Raw genomic sequence first — 20,240 nt, forward strand, 5'->3', positions numbered from 1 at the left:
ACGGGAGCCTAGTCCACCACGATCCCAGGAAGCTGCACCTAACGGCTTGGCGGATCGTTCCTCCCCTGTAGGCTTTACTGACGAGGTGCAGAGGGTCCTCCTGAATGCCCGTCGGCCATCCACTAGGCGCGCTTATGCGGCCAAGTGGCGCAGGTTTGAGCTCTGGGCACTTGCCAAAGGAGTGGTGCCTGACAGCAGTCCCTTGGGGGTTGTATTCGAGTATTTGTGCCACTTACGTGGCCTGGGCTTGAAGGTGTCCTCCCTCAAAGTACACTTGGCAGCGATATCAGCTGCTCACGCCCGAGTTGAGGGTGCTACGGTGTTTTCTCACCCACATTCCCGCCAGTTCCTTAAGGGCATGTACAATCTTTACCCACCTGTGTCGGCGCCAGTGCCTCAGTGGTCGCTGTCCTTGGTGCTCTCACGTCTCATGTTGCCTCCATTTGAACCTATGGCTACATGCCCCTTGGATATGCTATCCTACAAGGTAGCATTCTTGGTGGCCGTCACATCGGCCAGAAGGGTCAGTGAGCTGTCTGCGCTGCGGTCTGACCCTCCCTTTCTTGTGTTTCATCCCAACAAGGTGGTCCTGCGTCCCTGCCTCGGGTTTCTGCCCAAGGTGGTGTCCGCCTTCCACCTCTCGCAGGATATCTCACTGCCTGCATTCTTTCCTCAACCCTCCTCTAAGGGGGAAAAGGCCCTCCATTCCCTAGACTTGAAGAGGGCCCTAGCCTATTACCTGGATAGGACGAAGGGATTCCGCTCCAGTCCTCACCTGTTTGTATGTTTTGGGGCCAAGGACAAGGGTAACAGGGCTTCCCCACAGACCCTGTCTAGGTGGATTGTGACGGCCATTAGCAAGGCCTATTCCCTGGCAGGGGTGGCTTGCCCGCTTCATGTCAGAGCCCACTCCACGCGGTCCCAAGCATCCTCTTCGGCACTCCTCAGGGGGGTGCCCCTGGTTAACATTTGTAAAGCAGCCACATGGTCCTCTGCAGACACCTTTGTCAGGCATTACGCCGTTGATGTCAATGCGGAGCAGGATGTATCTGTGGCCAAGGCTGTCTTACACTCCCTCTTTTCCTGAGGGAGTTTTGGTATGACTTTCTTGGCGTACCTGTTGGGTACCCTTGAGTGAAAGTGTGTATATATGTACCTGGGGGTGTGTATATATGTAAATATTGAGTATTTATGTGTCCTTACACAGTATTTTTTACATAGATGTATATATGCATATCTATTTATTGTTGATCTTGTTTGCTTAATAAAATTGTGTTGGACTTCACCCCCGCCTTCCTTATTGTGTGAAGCTTGGTACACTCCCATGTGTGGAGGCACAGAAGAACGAAGATGAAAACAGGGTTAACATACCTGTAACTTATGTTCATCGAGTTCTTCTGTGCTGACACACAACCCTCCCTCCTACCCCGCTGTGAACTCCAATGCACAATAATGTGATGGCTGTAACGGAAATTGGTGTTTTTAAGGTGTTATGGCTGAGGTGTGTTGGTCAAGCGGCGGCAAGGGAGAACTGAGGGAAGGGGCCGTTGGTCGCTGGAGGATCACGTGACCGTTTGGGCGGGAAAACGGTCGCTGAGGCGCGCGACAAACGGCCCCTTCGGAGCCATGGAAGCTCTAGAAAATTCTCCGGCGGCTGGCCTGCGCCTGCGCAGTCCCATGTGTGTCAGCACAGAAGAACTCGATGAACATAAGTTACAGGTATGTTAACCCTGTTTTATTTAGAGCCAGTGTGGTGTAATGGCTAGAGTGGAAGACTAAAATATGGGACATCCAGGTTCAATTCGATGCTCTGCCATGGAAGCTTGCTGGATAATCTTGGCAAGTGAAATACTTTTAACCTAACCTACCTCACAGGGTTGTTGTGAGGGGGGAAATGGAGGAGAATGATGTAAGCCGATTTAGGTCCCCATTGGGGAGAAAGGTGGGATATAAATGAAGTAAATTTTTTAAAAAGAAATAAAATGTAGTCAATTGTTACCATATTTAGTCAGGGTTTTCTAGGATTGCCACCTCCATGTTGGGAAATTCTTGGAGCTTTGAGTGTGGATCCTGGGGAGGGCAGGGTTTGGGGAAGGGAGGGAAGTTTGTGGTGTGTAATGCCATAGAGTTCACCCTCTAAAGCAGGGTGGCTTTGAAAGGGGATCAGACAAATTCCATGGAGAAAAGTGTAAACAGAACCTCCATAGTCAAAGGCAGTGTACCTCTGCATACCAGGCATGGGCCGTTTCCATGCCATGTGTGCTGGCCTTTCCGATCATCTGGGTGGCCACTGTGGGAAATAGTATTCTGAATGAGATGGCCATTTGAACTGTGACCTCGCAGGGTTCCTTTTTTAACCTTAGCAAACTGCAACGTACTGGATAAAAATTTGATTGGTAAAAATTCAAATCTTGCCACCTCGGCTAGTGCCTGTCAACACATCTTGTGGCAATATGTTCCATGGAGCTTTTATGTGGTTTGTGACAAAGCTTTCTTTTGTCTGACCTGAATAGTCTGTCACTTTCACTGGGAGGAAAATACTTCTCCCCACCCAGGTCCCTTGGGGAGAGATTTTTCTCTGTTCAATTTCTTCCACACGTGCATAATATTACAACCCTCTATTATGATCTTTCCCCGTATACACAGCATGCAACCATAAATGCTGTCATGAATATAATGATCTCCCAAACTGCAAGTATCAAATGGAGAGCAGTGACAGATTTAATACAACAGATAACCTGCAACAGCCAAGTTGGTTGGACAAGGGTTAAACCTAGAGAGTTCCCCTGGAAGTCCTTTCTGAAAACGGTAGAGAGGATCTGAGGAAGTGTGTGTCTGGGTCAGTGGGTGAGAGAGAAGGAGGTCTGAGCCAGGATGTGAAATGTGACAAGTTCACTTCCTGTTGCGTCTCCTTCTCCCCAGCAGGCTGGGAAACCCGGGGAAGGAGGGTGATTGTGGGGCACTTGGGTGAGTTGTTTGGGGGGGGTTATCTTAAAAAGAATGTATTGCCTCAAAGAAGATGAGAGGTGGGGAGGGGTGCAGTTGGGGGCTAGAAGGAAAAAATTATGAAAAGGAGAAATAGGATGCAAGATCTTCCCATCGAGAGTTGCCACCTGTCTCTCCATCCAGGCAGAGGATTTAGAGATATCAACTCTTAGATTGGCCTCCGTAGTTGTGCTTTGAAGATCAGCTTGATCTGTACCCAGGAGCCACTGAAAATGTTTCACTGTATGCTATGGAAAGTTCCACGTGCTGATTTTTCCCACTCAGAGCTCTGTTAAAGGCAGAGGAACTGCCAGATTTGATGTAGGAATTTTTCACCCTCCTGATCAGTTAGCAACGCTCACAGGTGAGGGGCATCTACAGAAGTGGCAGAGGTTTGGAAGGGGGGGATTTTGCTCTCTTGTCACACTGGCATTATCCAGGCAAAGTTCAGGATCTGTTAAGCACACGCTTAAATCCCTGCCCTTGAAACCAACAAGAGCTGAATGTAGTCCTTAAGACAGGCTGAGCAAACCTGTGACAGGTCCAGTTTCTCCCACTGCAGCAGGAAACAAATCATCTCAGTTCATACCACTGGAACTTTTTGGCTGGAGGCACATTCAGGACAAAGTATTTCTTCTTTATGAGATTTGATGCTACAGGCAGTGACCCCAGCTATTGGCTTAGCTAGCCTTAAAAAGAGATTAGACCTCGTCTGAATCATCAGCCATTTAGACATGATGAACTAAATGGAACATCCATATTCAAAAGTTGTGTACCTCTGAATACTAAATGCTGGAGGGCTGAATGGGGCTGGGGGCTGGGTCTGTAGCCTTCATGCCTGACTTGTGGGTTTCCTGGAGGCACCTGGTTGGCCTCTGTGGGAGACAGAGCTGTGGTCTGACCCGGAAGGACTCTTGTGATGGTCTCATGGTGAATTTCTTCCTCTGATGCCCTCTTCAAAGGCACAGAAACAAAATGGCTAGTGGTTACATCTCAAGATAGTGTGAGAGACAGTGTGGAGGGAACGGTCAGTGTGTTTGAAGTAGGATTGCTGAGGCCCGTTCAAATCCTAACCCTAATCCTTGAATCTCATTGGGCGTCCTTGGGCCAATCGTTCAGACCAACTTAACCGTACAAGGTTATTGCAAGAATAAAATGGAGGAGCAAATAAACACACCTGCCAAGCTTAGCTACTTGGAGGAAAGGGGGGATAAAAACCTAATATATTAATAGAAACTGTATCCAGGCCAGAGGCAAAAGTGTTTCTTTTACCTTTCAGACGAATTTGATTTATTATTAATTCGCGTCAATATGTCTAATTCTCAACAGGGTCCCATTTCTGCATACTTATATTTATTTATTTCACCTATACAGCCAGCCTCCTCTCTAATGGCAATCCAGTGTGGCTTACCTCATTCTCCTCTCCTCCATTTTATCCTCACAACAACCGTATGAGGTAGGTTAGGCTGAGAGACAATGACTGGCCCAAGGTCACCCAGCAATCTTCCATGGCAGAGCAGGGATTCATATCTGAGTTTCCCAGATCCTAGTCCCACACTCTAAATACTACAGAACAGAAAAGACAGATTTGTCTACAAATCAGGTTTTCAGAAAAGTCTGAAATCTAAAAACAAAACATTGGGGGCTACCTCCCCAATAATAGAAGCAGCCCCTGTACCTTTAAGAATGGAATGCCTTCTGGGTGGCTATTGTGGGGATTGCTAGGCAACCACAATAGTATTGCTAGTCCTTCCTTTCTTCAGAATTTCAAGCCAGCAGAGCACCGATTCCTCTTTTGGAGGGCTGTTGCTTCTGTGCTTTTCTGTCTCCCTTGCTGATCTGCCATTTTGTACTTCGGTATGAATTCTCAGATAAGAGGTTTAGTGTTTTAGCTTTCTGGTATGTTAACAGGGATGGGAGGAGCATTGGCAATGCCTTGGATAGTTTCACTCATGTGCCTGCGCATGTCTCTTTTCATCCAGGGAGAAGGCCCCCTCACACTGCTCTTGAACCCACAACCTCCCTTTCTCTCTCCCTCCAAGAGCCTTTGATGCTGAAAGATCAGCCAGGGATGAAAATGGAGGAGCAAAATGAAGGCGGCCCCAAAAGCATGGAAGGATTAGAGAGAGTGAGCAAAGTCCCACCAGTCAGCCAGAAAGGCTGTATCAGAGAATTCCTGCAGAGAATGCCAGCACAACAAATCAAAGAGGAAGCCGGTGAAGGTCTTCAGCGTTGGGAAGTCCAGTGGCAGGAGTTCCTGAAGACTGTGGAGTCCTCTCATGTAGGCTGGGGGGTCCCACAGTTGCCGGAGGAACCCACGCCCTGGGACGACACCAAGGCCTTCCTGGCCTCCTTCGAGCAAGTGGCTGAAGCCTGCTGGTGGCCTAAGGAAGAGTGGGCAGCCCGTCTCTTGCCAGCCCTCAGTGGAGAAGCCAAACAGGCCTATAATAGGCTGGATTCAAGAGACAGAGAAGATTATGGGAAAGTGAAGGCAGCCATCTTGCGTGGGGATGCCTTGAGCAGAGAGAAGAGCCGCCAGTGCTTTCGGCATTTCTGCTACCAGGACGCCGAGGGACCGAGAGAGGCTCACAGCCGACTCCAGGAGCTCTGCCATCGGTGGCTGAAGGTCGAGCGGCACTCGAAGGAGCAGATCCTGGAGCTCCTGATCCTGGAACAGTTCCTGACTGTTTTGCCCCCAGAAATCCAGGCCTGGGTGAGGGAACGTGGGCCAGAGACCTGCTCCCAGGCAGTGGCCCTGGCTGAGGATTTCTTGCAGAGGCAGCGAGAGGTCCAGAGGCAGCAACCACAGGTGAGAGATATCCTGGATAGTAATTATCCTGAAGGGCCCACTTCTCTTTTGGAAAGGACGGTTGCAGTGGGACTGTGGCTATCTTCCCCATTGGATCTGTGAAGATCAGCAATTTCCATATAGTGTATTGGAGGACTCTCTTGTGCCACGAGAGAGGGCTTATATCGCTAAAGGATAATTGCATGCACAAAGGAGGCTACCTGATGAATCTCTGTATGCTCTACTGCTCTTGCTTGCTTCCTCTCAAAGCTGAAAGTGAGGAAACTCATTCTGATTGCAGTGTAGTTGGGAATGTAGGGAATATCAATCAATCGTTTCCTCAGAGATACAGCAGAAAGACTCGGATACAGAGGAGGGTGCCTGTTAGGCCCCTTCATATGTTGCATCTGTGAGCTTTTTCCAATCAAGAGGGACAGTTACAAAGTAACTGATGCAGGCTCTGCTAAAGGCCCATAAATTATTCCTGTTCTTTCATGGCTTCTTTTGAGGCAGGTTGGAACTTTTGAGCCTATTTTCAGGAGTCTCTCACTCTACCCTTCTGATTTTATTTATTTGGTTTAGAGATTTATATTCTGCTACGCAATCCATCAAGCATCCAGGGTGGCAGACACCAAGTATAAAATCCAAGAACAGGGTGTTTGTTTGTGTGTGTGTGCGCGCGCAACCAGATACAAAGTGTTCAGTCTTCTGTCTAAGAGTGTGGGGGGGAGGATCCTCAGAACTGGGTTTTTGACAGAATTCATATAAGCTTCTATTTGTCTGACAAAGGGAGATTTGAAGCTTATACTCTGAAACTCTTGTTGGCCTTGAAGATGCTGCTGGACTTGAATCTGGCTTTGCTGCTGCAGGCCAACATGGCTACCCACTTGAAAAATGTGAAGTCCCAGTTGCTCCGTTGCCACAGATTGCTTCCAACCTTGATCCCTTTGAAGAGGGGCTAGATTTGTCCCTGCTAGTCTCAGGATAAGGGCCAAAGGCCAAGAGCTCTTTAGTTATTACCCTTCATCTCACACCTGAGGTTAAGCCTCCAGCAAGCTCTGGGTCTGAAAGCAGGACCTGCGGAGGGCAGGAGAAAGCTCCCAGTCAAGTGACCCCCACGCCGATAGGCTCTCCCTTGAGCCCGGCTGGGTCCTGCTTCAAAGGTATGGTGCATTGCAGAGATTCTAACCCCCACTTGATCCTGGACCCCACTGTGTGATTTTTAGCCATTCGTCATCTCAGCCAGTTCCTCACAGGGTTGCTGTGAAGATAAAATGGAGACGAGAATTTTTGGGACAAATTATGGAGTAAAAATATATCAGATGGACCCCTGACAGTTATGTTTGCTGGGGACTGCCTACCTACCCTGTGGAAAATCACTATTTTTGTGGGGAGTGGAGGGATGCCTTTAAAAACCCTATTGGTTTGAGTTAGGTTGGTGTTCTTCGGGGTTTAGCTTCTTTCTCAGAATCTCCTCAGAAGCTAAACCTCAAAATGGCCACACCTTGACCCTAGCGCACATGTATGGAAATGCCTGTGTATGGACAGTAAGGTGCCATGCAAAACACCATTGGTCCTTTCACAGCCTGCAGCAGCTTATATTTTGATATATGTAGTTTATCTAATTGATATCTTATTGCAGGACAGATCATTTCTCAAGTGTATCTTCAAAAAACTGGTAAATCACAGGGACCTATTGCCGAGTATATTATTAGAATATGCTGCGGACTGTAGCTGAGTGCTAGAGCCCCTGCTTTGGATGTAGAAAGTCTTTGGGTCAGTCCCCAACACTTCCCATTAAAGAAGCACGGATGGTGTCAGAGAAGACCATTTCTGCCTGAGAGCTTGGAGAGCCATTTAAACTCAGAGTAGACAGAACTGAGCTAGCGAGACCAATGAAACAATGCAGCTCCATATACCTGCAATCATAGAGAGGAGGCATAGCTGAGTGGTAGAGCATCTACTTGGCATACAGAAGGTCCCTGGTTCAATCCTAGCCTCTCTAGTTGAAAGGATGAGGTCCCAGGTTTGATCCTTCAGTTAGGGTCTTGGGTAGCAGGAGTAGTGGAAGACCTTTCTGGAGACCCATAACCCTGAGCTCAATGGACCCATGGTCCAACTTGTGATAAGGCAGGCTCATGCTTCTAGCCCTGAAGGAGATCTTCCCTGCTGTTCCAGGTAACGATGCCATTTGAGGAGGTGGTTCCAAGCTTCTGTGAGCCAGCGCTGGTTCCATCTGGCCCTGCCCACCAGCAGCTGCACAGGGAGACCAAGCAGGAACCTGAGAGTGGAGATGCAAGCATGCTGGGTAAGAATTCCTGGAGCCTCAGAGTTATCAGGGAGGGGGATGTCTTCAGGTGTGGCTCCTTCTGCCTGAGCAGGTAACTTTCCAGAATGAAAGGTGCAATTTCCAGAAAGGGAAAAGGAAAGTCAGAAAAAACCCTCCTAAGGTGCTATAAACTGTTCTAGATTTCACTGCTCTGGACACGCTTTCTATTTTGCACCCAAGCGACATTTCATTTGCTTGTATTCTGTGAAGGTCTTGTGAAGGAAACAAAGCTACCAAATAGATTTTACAAGGCGCTAGATCTTGTGCAAGTTCCACTCTTCTGGTTCACTGTGTTGGTTTTTGAATTTCTATCCTGCTGTATTTGGGGGATGAAAGGGAAATAGGCTTGTAGGCCTTCCAGTTGGCTGCTGTGTGAAACAGACTGATGGACTAGATGAACCACTCTACGGATCTGAGCAGAGCTGCTATTAAGATTTTCATGTTGATCTTTCCTCCTTGTCCTCTATGGTCAGTTGAAATAGATAGACCAATGATCTAACTCTGTAAGGGACAATATAGCAGTGAGTATCTGTCCATAGAGCCCCATTTTTCTCTCTCTTTTATCCAGGCACTAAAGGATGGGTGAGCCTTGATGTAGGGGAGAAGTATGCAGCAGAAGAGTTGGAGCGATTGCGACAGCACAGAATGTCAGTGTGGAGAGGAGAGGAGAACGTCGCCCAGTTTTGTCTGCCAGAAAACACTCCGAGGACTAAGCAGGAAAGCCACTCTGTGCAGGAAGTTGACACGTCTGTTCCATTTGAGGGATCTTTCCAGGATCTTAAGGAAGATGCATTCCAGCGAAGAGTCCACACCGGTAAGAGACAAAATATCTGCAATGCTTATAGAAAAAGATTCGGTCAGAGCTCAATCCTCATTAAACATGAGAGCGTTCACACAGGAGAAAAGTCGTTTAAGTGCTCGGACTGTGGGAAAAGATTCAGTCAGAAATTGCAGCTGATTGGGCACCGCAAAAGATGTGAAAGTGAGAGGCCCCACAAATGCACGACCTGCGGGAAAAGATTTTCTCGCAGCTCTTACCTTAATACCCATCAGAGAATCCACACTGGGGAGAGGCCGTACGAATGCTTGCGCTGTGGTAAAAGCTTCAGCCAGAAAGCTAACCTTAATACACACCGTAGAATCCACACAGGTGAAAAGCCGCACGAATGCTCGGTTTGTGGGAAAAGGTTCTCTCGTAATACCTGCCTTAATAGACACCAGAGAATCCACACAGCACGCTAGCGATATGCTTGGACTTTTAGGGGTATGACAGGTTTAGGAGAAGATCAGTATTGGTCATGGGGGAGTTGGTTTGGGACAAGCTTTGGTCAGAAATCATGTGATTTTAGTCATTGTACAACGCAGGAGAATTCTATCTCCTATATTCTAACTAATTGCTAACACAATAAAGAATGTTCTTAATTTCCTCCGTGGCTATTTTGTTTTTTTAAGAACATGGGGGGGGGGCAGATGGAGTGATGGTGCTTTCAAGGATAACCTTGTCAGATACTTTCTGAAAGCCCAAATATACTAAAAACAAAACCCCATAAACCTGCATTGAGAAAAACCTGAAATCCACAACCTACACAAAGCTGTGTACAGACGTACATTAAAAACAGGTTTATGGCATCATGAATTTATATATGCTTGTGATGTTTTTAGCTCTCTCTGTGTGTGCCTTTCTTAAGCAGCTAAAAAAGTAATAAAATAATCAAAAATATCAACACCATGAAACCAGCAGCAGATAAATCCACAGCCCTGAGCCCATTAAACTTCTAAAGCCTAGTAGGAAAGAGCAGTTTTGGCCTACCCTTGAAAAGAATCCAAAGAAGGGACAGGCAGACATCTTGAGGAAGCGAGTTCGAGAGCAGTACGTCCCTACTTGTGGGCTGAAGACCCGGGAAGGCCACAGAGTTATTGCAAGGGGGCTGCAAATCCATATGTGCACTAAGCATTGTCATTTTGATATTTATGTCGCTATGTATTTTCTCAGTTGCTACTATCATACAATTACTATCAACTAGTACAACTACTATGATGTGTGTGGGGGGGGGGTGGTCCTCAAAAAATTTTGAAGTTAAAAAGAGATCTCATACTCAAAAAAGTTGGGAACCATTGTTCTAGAGTATAGGACCCATCAGCAAAAAAAAGGTGGATCTTGTGGGATCTACCCTGTGTCTGCCAGTGAGAATATCCTGAGTGGAATCCCCTGAAAGACTTTTGGCAGCAGGGTGTGGAGGAAAAGATGTCCCACAAGGCAGCAACATTACTTCTGGGTGAAGACACAGAAATATTGTCACTGCATCAAGCGACACTCTAGGAATTTTCCTAATCTCTATAGTAAATAGCATAGAGATAGGGGGATGCCTAGAGTGTCAGTAAACATGGTGCCATCTTTCCCATCACTCCATTGAGCAAGGGCAAGGGAGAGCATGGCCAAGAGTTCACCTGCTATAAGCGGGCAGCTGGCATCCCTAGTCCTCGTTGATTAATTTTAAGCAGCAGGAAGGGGTCATAGGGGAGGAGAATTTCTTTCTCTAATGATGATATAATGATAGCATATCAGCAAATCCAAAACTGGCATATACTGCCCACGCTGGCTGGCTAATGCTTCATTGCTACCATGTCTTTCTCAAGTTTTCATATGCAAGAGGTGCTTTGCCACTGAGCTATGGAATCTCTTCAAACTACAGAGGGAGAGATGAGTGTACAAGACAGCGGGGTTCTGGAAGAGAGCACTCTTGCTTACCCCAAGAATTTTTGAGGCTCTAACTAAATGACAACATGGGGTGTGATCCTGGAGCATATTTTTGTTCTCGCAAGAGTTCTTGCAACACCGGAAACACAAAGAAGTCATCACCAGAAGCCCATGAGCTAAGTCAGCTCAACTGCATCTTGTCTTGCATTTCTATTTGTGCAAAGCATAGCCTAAGGTCTATTCCCACGACTTCCCCTCCGATAACGAGCTTTGGTCAAATCATAGCATACTTCCTGCTTGGGCTGTAATGTCTGCATCAAATAGTCTTTTTGATTTTTTGTATGTGGCGACATTGATGGAAAGGGGGTAGCTGCGGAAAGCTCTTGATCTCACAGTAGCTCTTGTGCTAATGGAGGCTGCAATAATGAAAAACTTCTCTTTGATTATTGCATAGCAGGCCCCAACATATTGTTCCTGGGTCCACCCCCAAATTCCCCTCGGTCCTGGAAAGCAGGCGTGTGCTAGGAGTTCCTGGTTGAAACAGATCCACCAGTCTGTGGAGGCCCAGTGAGGACTGAAACCGTGGCATGTGAGGAGAGACAGCTCAGGTCTTTCTTTGCCCCGTTTTTCCCACTCTGAAATGGCCCCAGGAAGCAATGCCCCACTGGTAGTCCATTGATACACACATATAGCACACCAGCACCCGAGAATCTACATTTCAACCAGGAACTTGCAGTGCGTGTCTGATGATCAAACATACCTTGGGACAAACCCAGGAACAATGTCTCATATTAGTTAGGCCCTGAATGGTGCTGCTGAGTCTGGATCCCTATAAATGGTTCTTTGTCAATCCAAGGACCTTGCCCGGACAATTACTAATACCGCTACTGCCGCTTCTCTCCCACCCACATAGCATTACCTACGCAATGGGTTGTCCCCAGATATGATTCTTTCTTAGAACTTGGGGGAGGGGCTGTGGTTCAGTGGCTGAGCATCTGCTTGGCAAGCAAAAGGTTCGGTCCGTAGCATCCCTCCTTCAAATGATCGGTTTGGTGGTGAAGTGAAAGATCTTGGCCTAAGACCCTGGAGAGCTGCTGCCTGTTGACGTAGACAACCCTGGCCCGGATGGACCAGTGTCCTGATTGCTCATCTCCCTGGTAGCGTAGAGAACCCCAAAAGGGGAGATTTCCAAGTTGTTGTAACCCTCCCATGATTTCTCACGGGCTCCCAGCTTGTCACTATAATGGCTGGTCCCTGTGTGAATGATAAGGATTGTGCAGTCACTCACAGAGACTGGGGTCTTTACAAACTCAAGAGACTCCTTAACTGCAGGAAAACATTACTTTGTAAATTAAGCAATAGAAAAAAAGAAGAAAACTCTTTAAAAACGTTCTGAGGAGGATCGAGCATGCCTCAGGAGGCACGAAATGCGGAGAGCAGCTGAGAATCAGTGAAAGAAACAGTGTCTTGGAAGTGGGGAAGCCTGTTGGAGCCTCTGAGAGCATACAGAATACTGGTGGGAAAGATTTTGGAGTGTGTGGGAACATTTTTCCAAACTGTTTATCCCTCAGCTTGTTTACATATGGAATTTTTTAATGCTATCCTTTCTCTAAAGAGCCCACAACACCTTACATAATACCCCGCACACACTGTGCGGTAGGGTTGTGGGTGGCTCAGGGTCACCCAAAGTGAGGATTTGAACTAGGTTCATTTTAATTGTTACACTGGAAGCCTTATAGAATAGCAGGAAGAACTCACAGCCACCTTCAGTTGCCTCCACTAAAGGAAGGGAGCCGTTTTGGAAGCTTTATATCAATCAGTGGCACCTGATTGGTTCCCTGGGGTCACTTGACATCACAGGCTGGGAGGAGTCCCTTCTAGGCCGTGGTACAGCGTTGTACGGGGTTGCCGTTATGTTGACCCATTGTAGGGGCTTGTCATGCAAACCGGAAGGGCTTCTCCATGCTGGTTGCCAACCTCTATAAAGAGGGGGACAAAATATTAGTGGTCCAGAGAACAAACAAAAAGCCTCCAATCCCCTAAGAGCTGGAGGGTGTGAAAGTCATAACCAGGGGTGGGACTGTGGTATACAGTAGGACTGCAACTCTTTCAACACCAGCCTATTCCATAAACAGGGCTTACTCCCTAATACGTGTGCTTAGGATTGCAGCTTTCATCAGATGAAAGCTGCAATATAAACTGGTTTGACTGATCTGAATAGTGCTCCCCATTTGTTCAAATTGCAGCCTTTAAAAAAAATGCTTCTTTAATGCAAATACTTACAAAAACTGTTGGTGTTTGGCTGATTAAAACATGCCCTTGAAGCAGTTTCCACTTACCAATAGGATTTGTGCATTTGCATAGATGGTCATTTCGATGTCTAACTTACCAGAAAACATGAATTTGGGCAGGGGTCATAACAAAAGGTAGGAGTAACAGACCCTCCCTACTCCAACCCAAGCTGCCCTGGAATTTATATACAACCTCTCCTTGCCAGGAAAAAAAATCACACATCCAATAAAATAGTGTCACATGGGTAGCCATGTTGATCTGCCGTAGAGGAGCAAGATTCAGGTCCAATAGTACCTTAAACTCCGACTAGATTTCCAGGGTATGAGCTTTTTGAGAGCGAGCTTTGACTCTCGAAAGCTCATACCCTAGAAATCTGGTTGGTCCTTAAGGTGCTACTGGTCCTGAATTTTGCACATCCAATAAGGTTATCAACTGGACTATGTAAAAAAAATGGCCTATCCCTTTTAACAGAGGCTTAATGAGTGGAAATGGGCTGCTGAAGGTTTTCATGGCATGAAGGTCAATCAGCTCCACCTGGCGTTTGCTTGCAGGTCGAACTATTAAATGGGCAAGTGAAGGTACCACTTGAAAGTGGGCAACCCTAACACCCAACGATCTGCTCACGGACATGCAGTTTCTTAAGGATTCCCATTTGTGCCCTGGGGCTTCACCCTTGCAGCTGTTAGCAGAGACACCAGTAGAGTGTGGGGGGCAGTTACTGCTCTGTCTCTAAAATTGTTTTTGGTAAGATGCCCCTGATCAGATCAAAGTTGAGCTGCCGAAGATGAGAGGTGTGGGTTAAAGTTAGTTCAAGCCCACCTAGAAACTGGCAACGTACATGCATTTTCTTCCTCTTTCCGCCCGTTAGTAGAGCATGTGCTCAGCTTGCGTATGGTCTCATGTTCAATCACTGGCATCCCTGGTTAAAAATATCACCTGAAGCAAAAGGATGAAAAAAAGGAAAGAATCCAGAGACATACGGTGGTCTGAGTAGACAGCGCTGATCTGGACAGAGCGCTGGTCAAGTTCTGGCTGCATCTGCACAAGCAACAGACCGAAGCAGTGGAATATATACCAATAAACTGCCCAGCCCCGCTGCATTATTCTGTTTTTCCAGAAATATATGCTGTTAGATTCAAATGTTTTTATTATATTTTGTAATTGGCTTTATTGATTGAACATTTTTGGTTCACGTTGGTCATACATCTTGTCTCCCAGTGAGAAAGGTGGACTATAAATGAAGCTAATAATAATTTTGAATGTTCCCCCAGTGTTTTTTTTTAAACCCTGCCAGTAGAAAAGTACTTCCACAAGAAGCTGGTTAGAAAATACTTTTTCTCTCCCTATTCTAGGGTTTTACTTGCAGACGTAAGCACAAATGGTACATAAGAACCACTGTGGTGTAATATTTAGCATGTCAGACCATGAAGTCCCAAGTTCAAATCCCCATTCAGCCATGAAAGTTGGAGCCAGTCGCTGTTTCAGCTTTTGTACCTCTCAAGGCTATTGTGTAAATAAAATAGGGGCAAGGAGAACTATGTATTATTTAGAGCTCCTTGGTTAAAAAAAAGTAGTTAACTGACATGACAGGTAAGGATATTTAAATATTTGTTACCTGCTTTTCCTTTTAAAAGAAACTTTCCAAAGCTGCTAAAAAGAAATGATTTTAAAAAGTAAGTGGACCCAGAAACAAATTAAATTAACTTTAAAATCTCAACAGTTCTTGTTGATTCATATTACACCACAAGTGAGATGAGACAAAGGGGGGGGGATGGGGAATTAAGGTGTCATTCACTCCCACCAACATTCTGTAATGATACTGTCCATTCTACCACCTCAGGACTCTACCACCTTTATCTATTGCATATGTAGACCAGGCATCAGTCTAAGCAATCCATATGTCCTATCTCTATTCCTAACAATTGACTTGGACAGCATTCAGACATCACAATAAATGATGGTTTGTTTAAACCCATTTGGTAATGGCAAACTCTGTTCAGTCTACCAAATACACACAACCCGATTTGTCTACTACATGTCTCCTCTCTGGCCTCCAGCAAGGGAAGACCTCTGCCTTTTACTGACATCTCTGTGGCCAGGCAGCCTTGAGCAGTGCTCTGCTCAACTACCGGTTTATGAGTTCAGATATAATAACAAATTTGGGAAGTTCACTTTGCGGTGATCAAGGTTTGGCGGGTGAACATACTGTGTTTGGTGGCCACAATCCCTTGTGTACCAAGCCTCAGAAGTCTTCATCTCCCCACTGTCCATGTCAAACATGTGCAGAAACAGAGTTTCTGGCGATTCCTAGAGCGATCCAATAGACCTCTAGAACTACTCTGCAGACCCTCTATAACGACCCTTTAACCATAGAGTTTCCATTGATTCCTACAGCTACCCTCTAGGTTCCTAGAGCCACAAAGGGTTTTACTCAGAAGCGATGACATCACTTTTCCCCCCTCTTGCTGTCACTTGGTGTGGTTGCAGCCAATGGCCTGGCAATTCTAATGGTCAGGTCAGGTAATTAAATGGCATGGGGGATGTTTAAATGACTCCTATAAGGCTGTATAAAAATGTGGACTTGGAAGCAACACCAAATGGTATGACTTTCTAAAAAAATACAGTTTTAATTTATAATCACTGGCAGATTAATTTGTTTATTTATATGATTGGCTGCTGAGGAGGGAGGGAGGGAGAAACTAGGACTCCCATGTGTGAAACGCTGCTGATTTCACTGTACTGTATGGAATGCATAGAACTGAAGCATGGAAAGGGACCCGATGACCAGGTTCGACCTCACAAACAGCTGAACACCCCATCAAAAAATTGGCTTTCTGCTTGCAATTAGCAAGCACAATATGGGTCAAACCAGCAGCGTTCAAACATCCTTACAACAGACTTGTGGGTAACAAACAAGCTACAAACCCTAGTTTGAAATCTTTTTTTGCTCTGACAGATGTGTGGCAAGCACGTGGGGATAGTGGAAAAATCGATCAGCAAACCATCTTGGATCAAGTGGAAACTCACCGAGCATCTCCAGAAGAAGCAAAAGAAAATCTTTCCCGGGGCCCGGAACTGGGTGAAACTTCTGAGATTCTTCATGAGCCAAAGACACAACAAGAAAGGCAGCTAAGGAACCGTGTGGGTAAATCTGTTTTTAGTGGGGTGCGCAAGGAAATCCTTGATGACACCTTGCCAGTGCCTAAAACCAAGACTTTCCCTGTGGTTGGAACTGCTTTAAAACAGAGTTCAGATCTCCTTAAACAGAGTGATGAGGAGACTCCATACCAATGTGCTGAGTGTGGCAAATGTTTCGGGCGCAAGAGACACCTGTTCGTGCACCGAAAGACCCACATGGGGAACACGCTCTATGACTGCTCAGCATGTGAGAAGAGGTTCGTTTGGATATCTGACCTTACCCGCCATCAGAGGATCCACACTGGAGAGAAGCCCTACGCATGTGCGCTGTGCGGCAGGCGGTTCAGTTCCCACTCCAGCCTCATTAATCACAAGAAAACGCATGGAGGAGAGAGACCGTTCCAGTGCCCAGACTGTGGGAAGAGGTTTGTTTTCAAGGCACACCTCACAAGGCACCAGAGAGTCCATCTTGATAGGAAATCGTACACTTGTTCTGAATGTGGCAAGAGCTTCTGTCAGATCTCGCTTCTCATCCTCCATAAAAGCACACATGCGGAAGAGAAACTTCTTTCGCAGCCTCTAGAAACATTGGACTTTCAGCCCGAGTGTCTGTAATGTGTTGAGATGGTATTGATCGTATTGTTCTCCTGTTCATGGGTTGTACATTTTGGTGCCACCTTTGACATCTTCCTGTTCAGAGCATTGTTCTTATTCTACCTTGTCCTCAGAATTGTTTGCAGTCCTACATACCTTTGCGTCACCTGCCTTTGTCCAGTTCTTAAGAGGGAAGGAGTTGTGCAAAATCTAATTTGTTCCAATTTCTTGGTGTTGCTTGCAGCTTTGATATCTTCTTTCCTTCAGGCTTGTCTTTTAAGGCTTGGAGTTACTGTGAAATGTTGTCTGACTTTAAAGCTGTGTCCATAACTGTTTGCAGTCTCTGACACTGTACACATTTAGTCCAGTTAAAAATTTAAACTTGAAATGTAAATGGTTAAGTTCTCTTTGGGAAAGGAAGCTGACCTTTTAATTTTACACTTTGTATAGCACTGTGAAAACAGATGATATTGTCTCAGTCAATAGTAATAATAATAAATTCAGAGTTGTATTTTGTTTGTTTGATTCTGAGAGCAGAAGCCCAGTGAGAAAAACACAGCTGGGGGAAAGGGTTTCTGGAACAAAACAAAGTGCGGGCGAAAGCTTCGTCTCTTAGGAACGGCAGATAAAATTTGACACAATATGTGCTTTTAAAAAATTATTTATGGAACTACTTGGACAATCCAGGTAAAAACTTAAACAGATGGAATCAAACGCCAGCTGGTCTTTTCGCCCTAGCTCCTCCAGTGTTTTTTTTGGTGCATAGGAACAACTAGTAGCTCCCTAAAGTAAGGAGTGTCTCGCTGATCACAGTTCTGTAAAACTGCAGAAAAGCTGCCATAAAGTCCACTGCTGGAAAACGCACTAATTGTATTTAACACTCTTCCACGCAGTTACTGTTTGACTGTTCTTTCCTCATCTACACACAGTTTACTTATCACAGTTTGCTGGATAAGACCCGTGGTCCATCTAGTCCAGCATCCAGGATTCTCTAAGCCAAGGTCCCCAATGTGGCCCCCACTAACACCCAAGTGTTTTTACAAAGCAGGTGGGGGAGGGTTGCAGGGGATCCCCATCTCCTAGCCTCTGCCCCCCCCCCGCCTCTGACTTGGCCGGCAGGTGGGGGGGGAGGCCCTGGGGAATGAGCTGGTGCAGCAAAAAACTTCCCAGGTTAGTGCGCAGTGGGTACACTCCTACCAGCTGCAATGACATCACTTCTGGAAGGGACATCACTGCACCTGGGAGCAGTCATGCCCCCAAGCTTCACAGGGGCCAAAATTGGCCCTTGTGAAGGGCAGGCGCATGCCCACCACCAGGCATGATGACGTCATTTCCAGAAATGACATTGTCGTGTCTGCCGAGAGCGAACACACATGCTTTGCATGTGCACAAGAACAGAAAGGTAAGTCCCAGATCAACCCCCCCCCCCTCCCACCAGGAGGGTAAGGGGACCTGGCAGCCCTAGGGTGGGAAGCACTCCTCTTGTCCCCTGTACTTGGGCTTCCTCCATGTGTGTGTGGCTCCACCTCCTGTAGTAGCCATTCCGTAATGTGTTCTGCTTCCTGTGGCAGCCATTTTGTGGTTGCACCCACCACCCTGCCTAAGTATTCCAAAGGTGCCCAGCACTTCTTAGGCCCCTGCTCTAAGCTATCAGGGCCTGAAGCAGGCTGGTTCTGGCCCCCCCTTTCCCCCCTGTCAGTTGTTCTCAGTGTTCATTAGGTGTCAAGGATTTTTGACCCAGTTTTTGCACCAGATGAACTGGTAATTTAACTCAATGGGATGAGATGCAGCTTTAGCTGAAGTTGTCCCGAGACTCTCACTATTGTGGCTTCAATAGATTGATGCAGCACACCTCCTCTGGAATAAGAAACCCATCGTGGTCTTAAAAGAGGCTACCAGGTTTTCAAAATCTCCCTCTGTGGCTCCAGTGTTCTCCCTTTCTGACTTGCTTTTCTCTCAACGTGAAAATTGCATGTGCCTTGGGCCAAGAACACGCGTTTCCTCTGTAAAGTGTGATGGCCTTCTGTGATCCTAAACAAGGCAGGGAGAATGGAGCTCGATGACTGTACTGGGCTGCCCAAAGAGGTGGTGGGACCTTCTTCATGCCGAGCAGATGCTCTGCCACTCAACCGTGGCCCCCTCCCTAAGTAAGCCTACCTTTCACAGAGTTAGACCCTTAGTCTATCTCATCCTTTCGACTGCAAGTGCCTGCCGGGGATTGAACCAGGGAGCCAAAGGCTCTGCCATTAACCCGTGTCCCCTCTCTTAATCATTTGAACACATAAAGCGTATAGTGTATAAGGTGTTTTATATATAAAGACTGGTACGGGGGCATTGGCTCTGTTGCTCAGAGTACCTTCTAATGCTCTAGTCTCAGCCGCCCATATACAATAGCTGAAGGAAAGTGGCCTGGAGAAAAATATCCTGGCTCTTTAATAGAGATTTCCTGTGTGGAAATGGCCTGCTGAAACTTTTCATGGCATGCAGACCAATGACAGTCCATCAAGCCTCTGTTAAAAAGGACTTTTTTATTTCCTCTAGGAAAGTGGCAACAGCACACATGAAGCTGTCTTATGCTGAAATCAATCCCTCAAGCCCATCTGGGCCCTCACGTTCTGTTCTGACTGGTAGCAGCTCTCCAGCCTCAAGTAGAGTGAGGGCCAAACTACAAGTGATGAATGACACAGGTTGGACACTTGTCAGCTTCCCTCATGTTTTGATGGGAAATGTAGGCAGCTTGGCAGAATGTTGGACAAGTGACAGTTGAAAAGTCCATTGGACAGCAGTCAAGAGAGCCAAGCTGCAAGACCAGGATGCCTACATTTCCCATAAAACTTGAGGGAAGCTGACAAGTGTCCAACCTGTGTCAGGCATCACTTGTAGCTTGGCCCTGAGATCTACAGTCCTTGGGCGGGGGTTGGGGAATGATTAAGCCTCCTCCAGGACTATTCATAGGGGTTATTTTGGCACCAGATAAATGGCGGAGGGGAGATTTAACCCCATTCATCTGCCATTAAATAGATATTTTTTTAATGATTTTTTAAAAAAGCTTCCAGTAGTACATAAAGACACATCTTTGGCTCCCTCCAACTTTTTCTTGAGAGTTGTGAGTTTTGATACTTTTCCCCAGCTGTATCTCAAGCACTAATTTTGGAAGCCCTAGTATCTAACTACCAGTATTTTTGTGAAACAATTGGTCTTTGTGATGTATTTTAATCCCACCACCTCCATTATTTTATTGCTGGTTTTCATTGGATGGGGACTAAGCTTGTATTACCATTCCTTTATCCTTCTAAGGAGTTCAAGGCAACGTCCATCTCCCCCCCCCCATTTATCCACACCATAACAATCCTGTGAGGTAGGCTAAATAGGGATGTGTGAGTAGGGTTGCCAGCTCCAGGTTGGGAAATTCCTGG

General features: G+C 46.4%; 1 protein-coding gene across 2 annotated transcripts; it reads left to right on the forward strand.

The window, feature by feature from the left end:
- The first annotated feature begins 2,909 nt into the window (after positions 1–2,909).
- Positions 2,910–17,283, forward strand: LOC129328706 (zinc finger protein 394-like). 2 transcript variants are annotated; one of them, XM_054977945.1, is made up of 5 exons: positions 2,910–2,967; positions 4,968–5,794; positions 7,952–8,081; positions 8,671–8,916; positions 16,049–17,283. In XM_054977945.1, the coding sequence occupies exons 2-5, from the start codon at positions 5,036–5,038 to the stop codon at positions 16,843–16,845; spliced, it is 1,932 nt and encodes a 643-aa protein (XP_054833920.1). In that variant the 5' UTR covers positions 2,910–2,967; positions 4,968–5,035; the 3' UTR covers positions 16,846–17,283. The 2 variants fall into 2 exon arrangements, with proteins under 2 accessions (XP_054833920.1, XP_054833919.1); XM_054977944.1 differs by lacking the exon at positions 2,910–2,967 and adding an exon at positions 4,754–4,842.
- Positions 17,284–20,240: the final 2,957 nt, after the last annotated feature.

Source organism: Eublepharis macularius, chromosome 4 (assembly GCF_028583425.1).
Source record: "Eublepharis macularius isolate TG4126 chromosome 4, MPM_Emac_v1.0, whole genome shotgun sequence".
NCBI classification, from domain to species: domain Eukaryota; kingdom Metazoa; phylum Chordata; class Lepidosauria; order Squamata; family Eublepharidae; genus Eublepharis; species Eublepharis macularius.

Coding starts and splice junctions, on each gene's coding strand:
- LOC129328706 (XM_054977945.1), top strand. CDS start 5,036: ATGCTGAAAGATCAGCCAGGGATGAAAATGGAGGAGCAAAATGAAGGC. Junction 8,082..8,670: donor TGGAGATGCAAGCATGCTGG/GTAAGAATTCCT, acceptor TCTTTTATCCAG/GCACTAAAGGATGGGTGAGC. Junction 8,917..16,048: donor CCAGCGAAGAGTCCACACCG/GTAAGAGACAAA, acceptor TTGCTCTGACAG/ATGTGTGGCAAGCACGTGGG.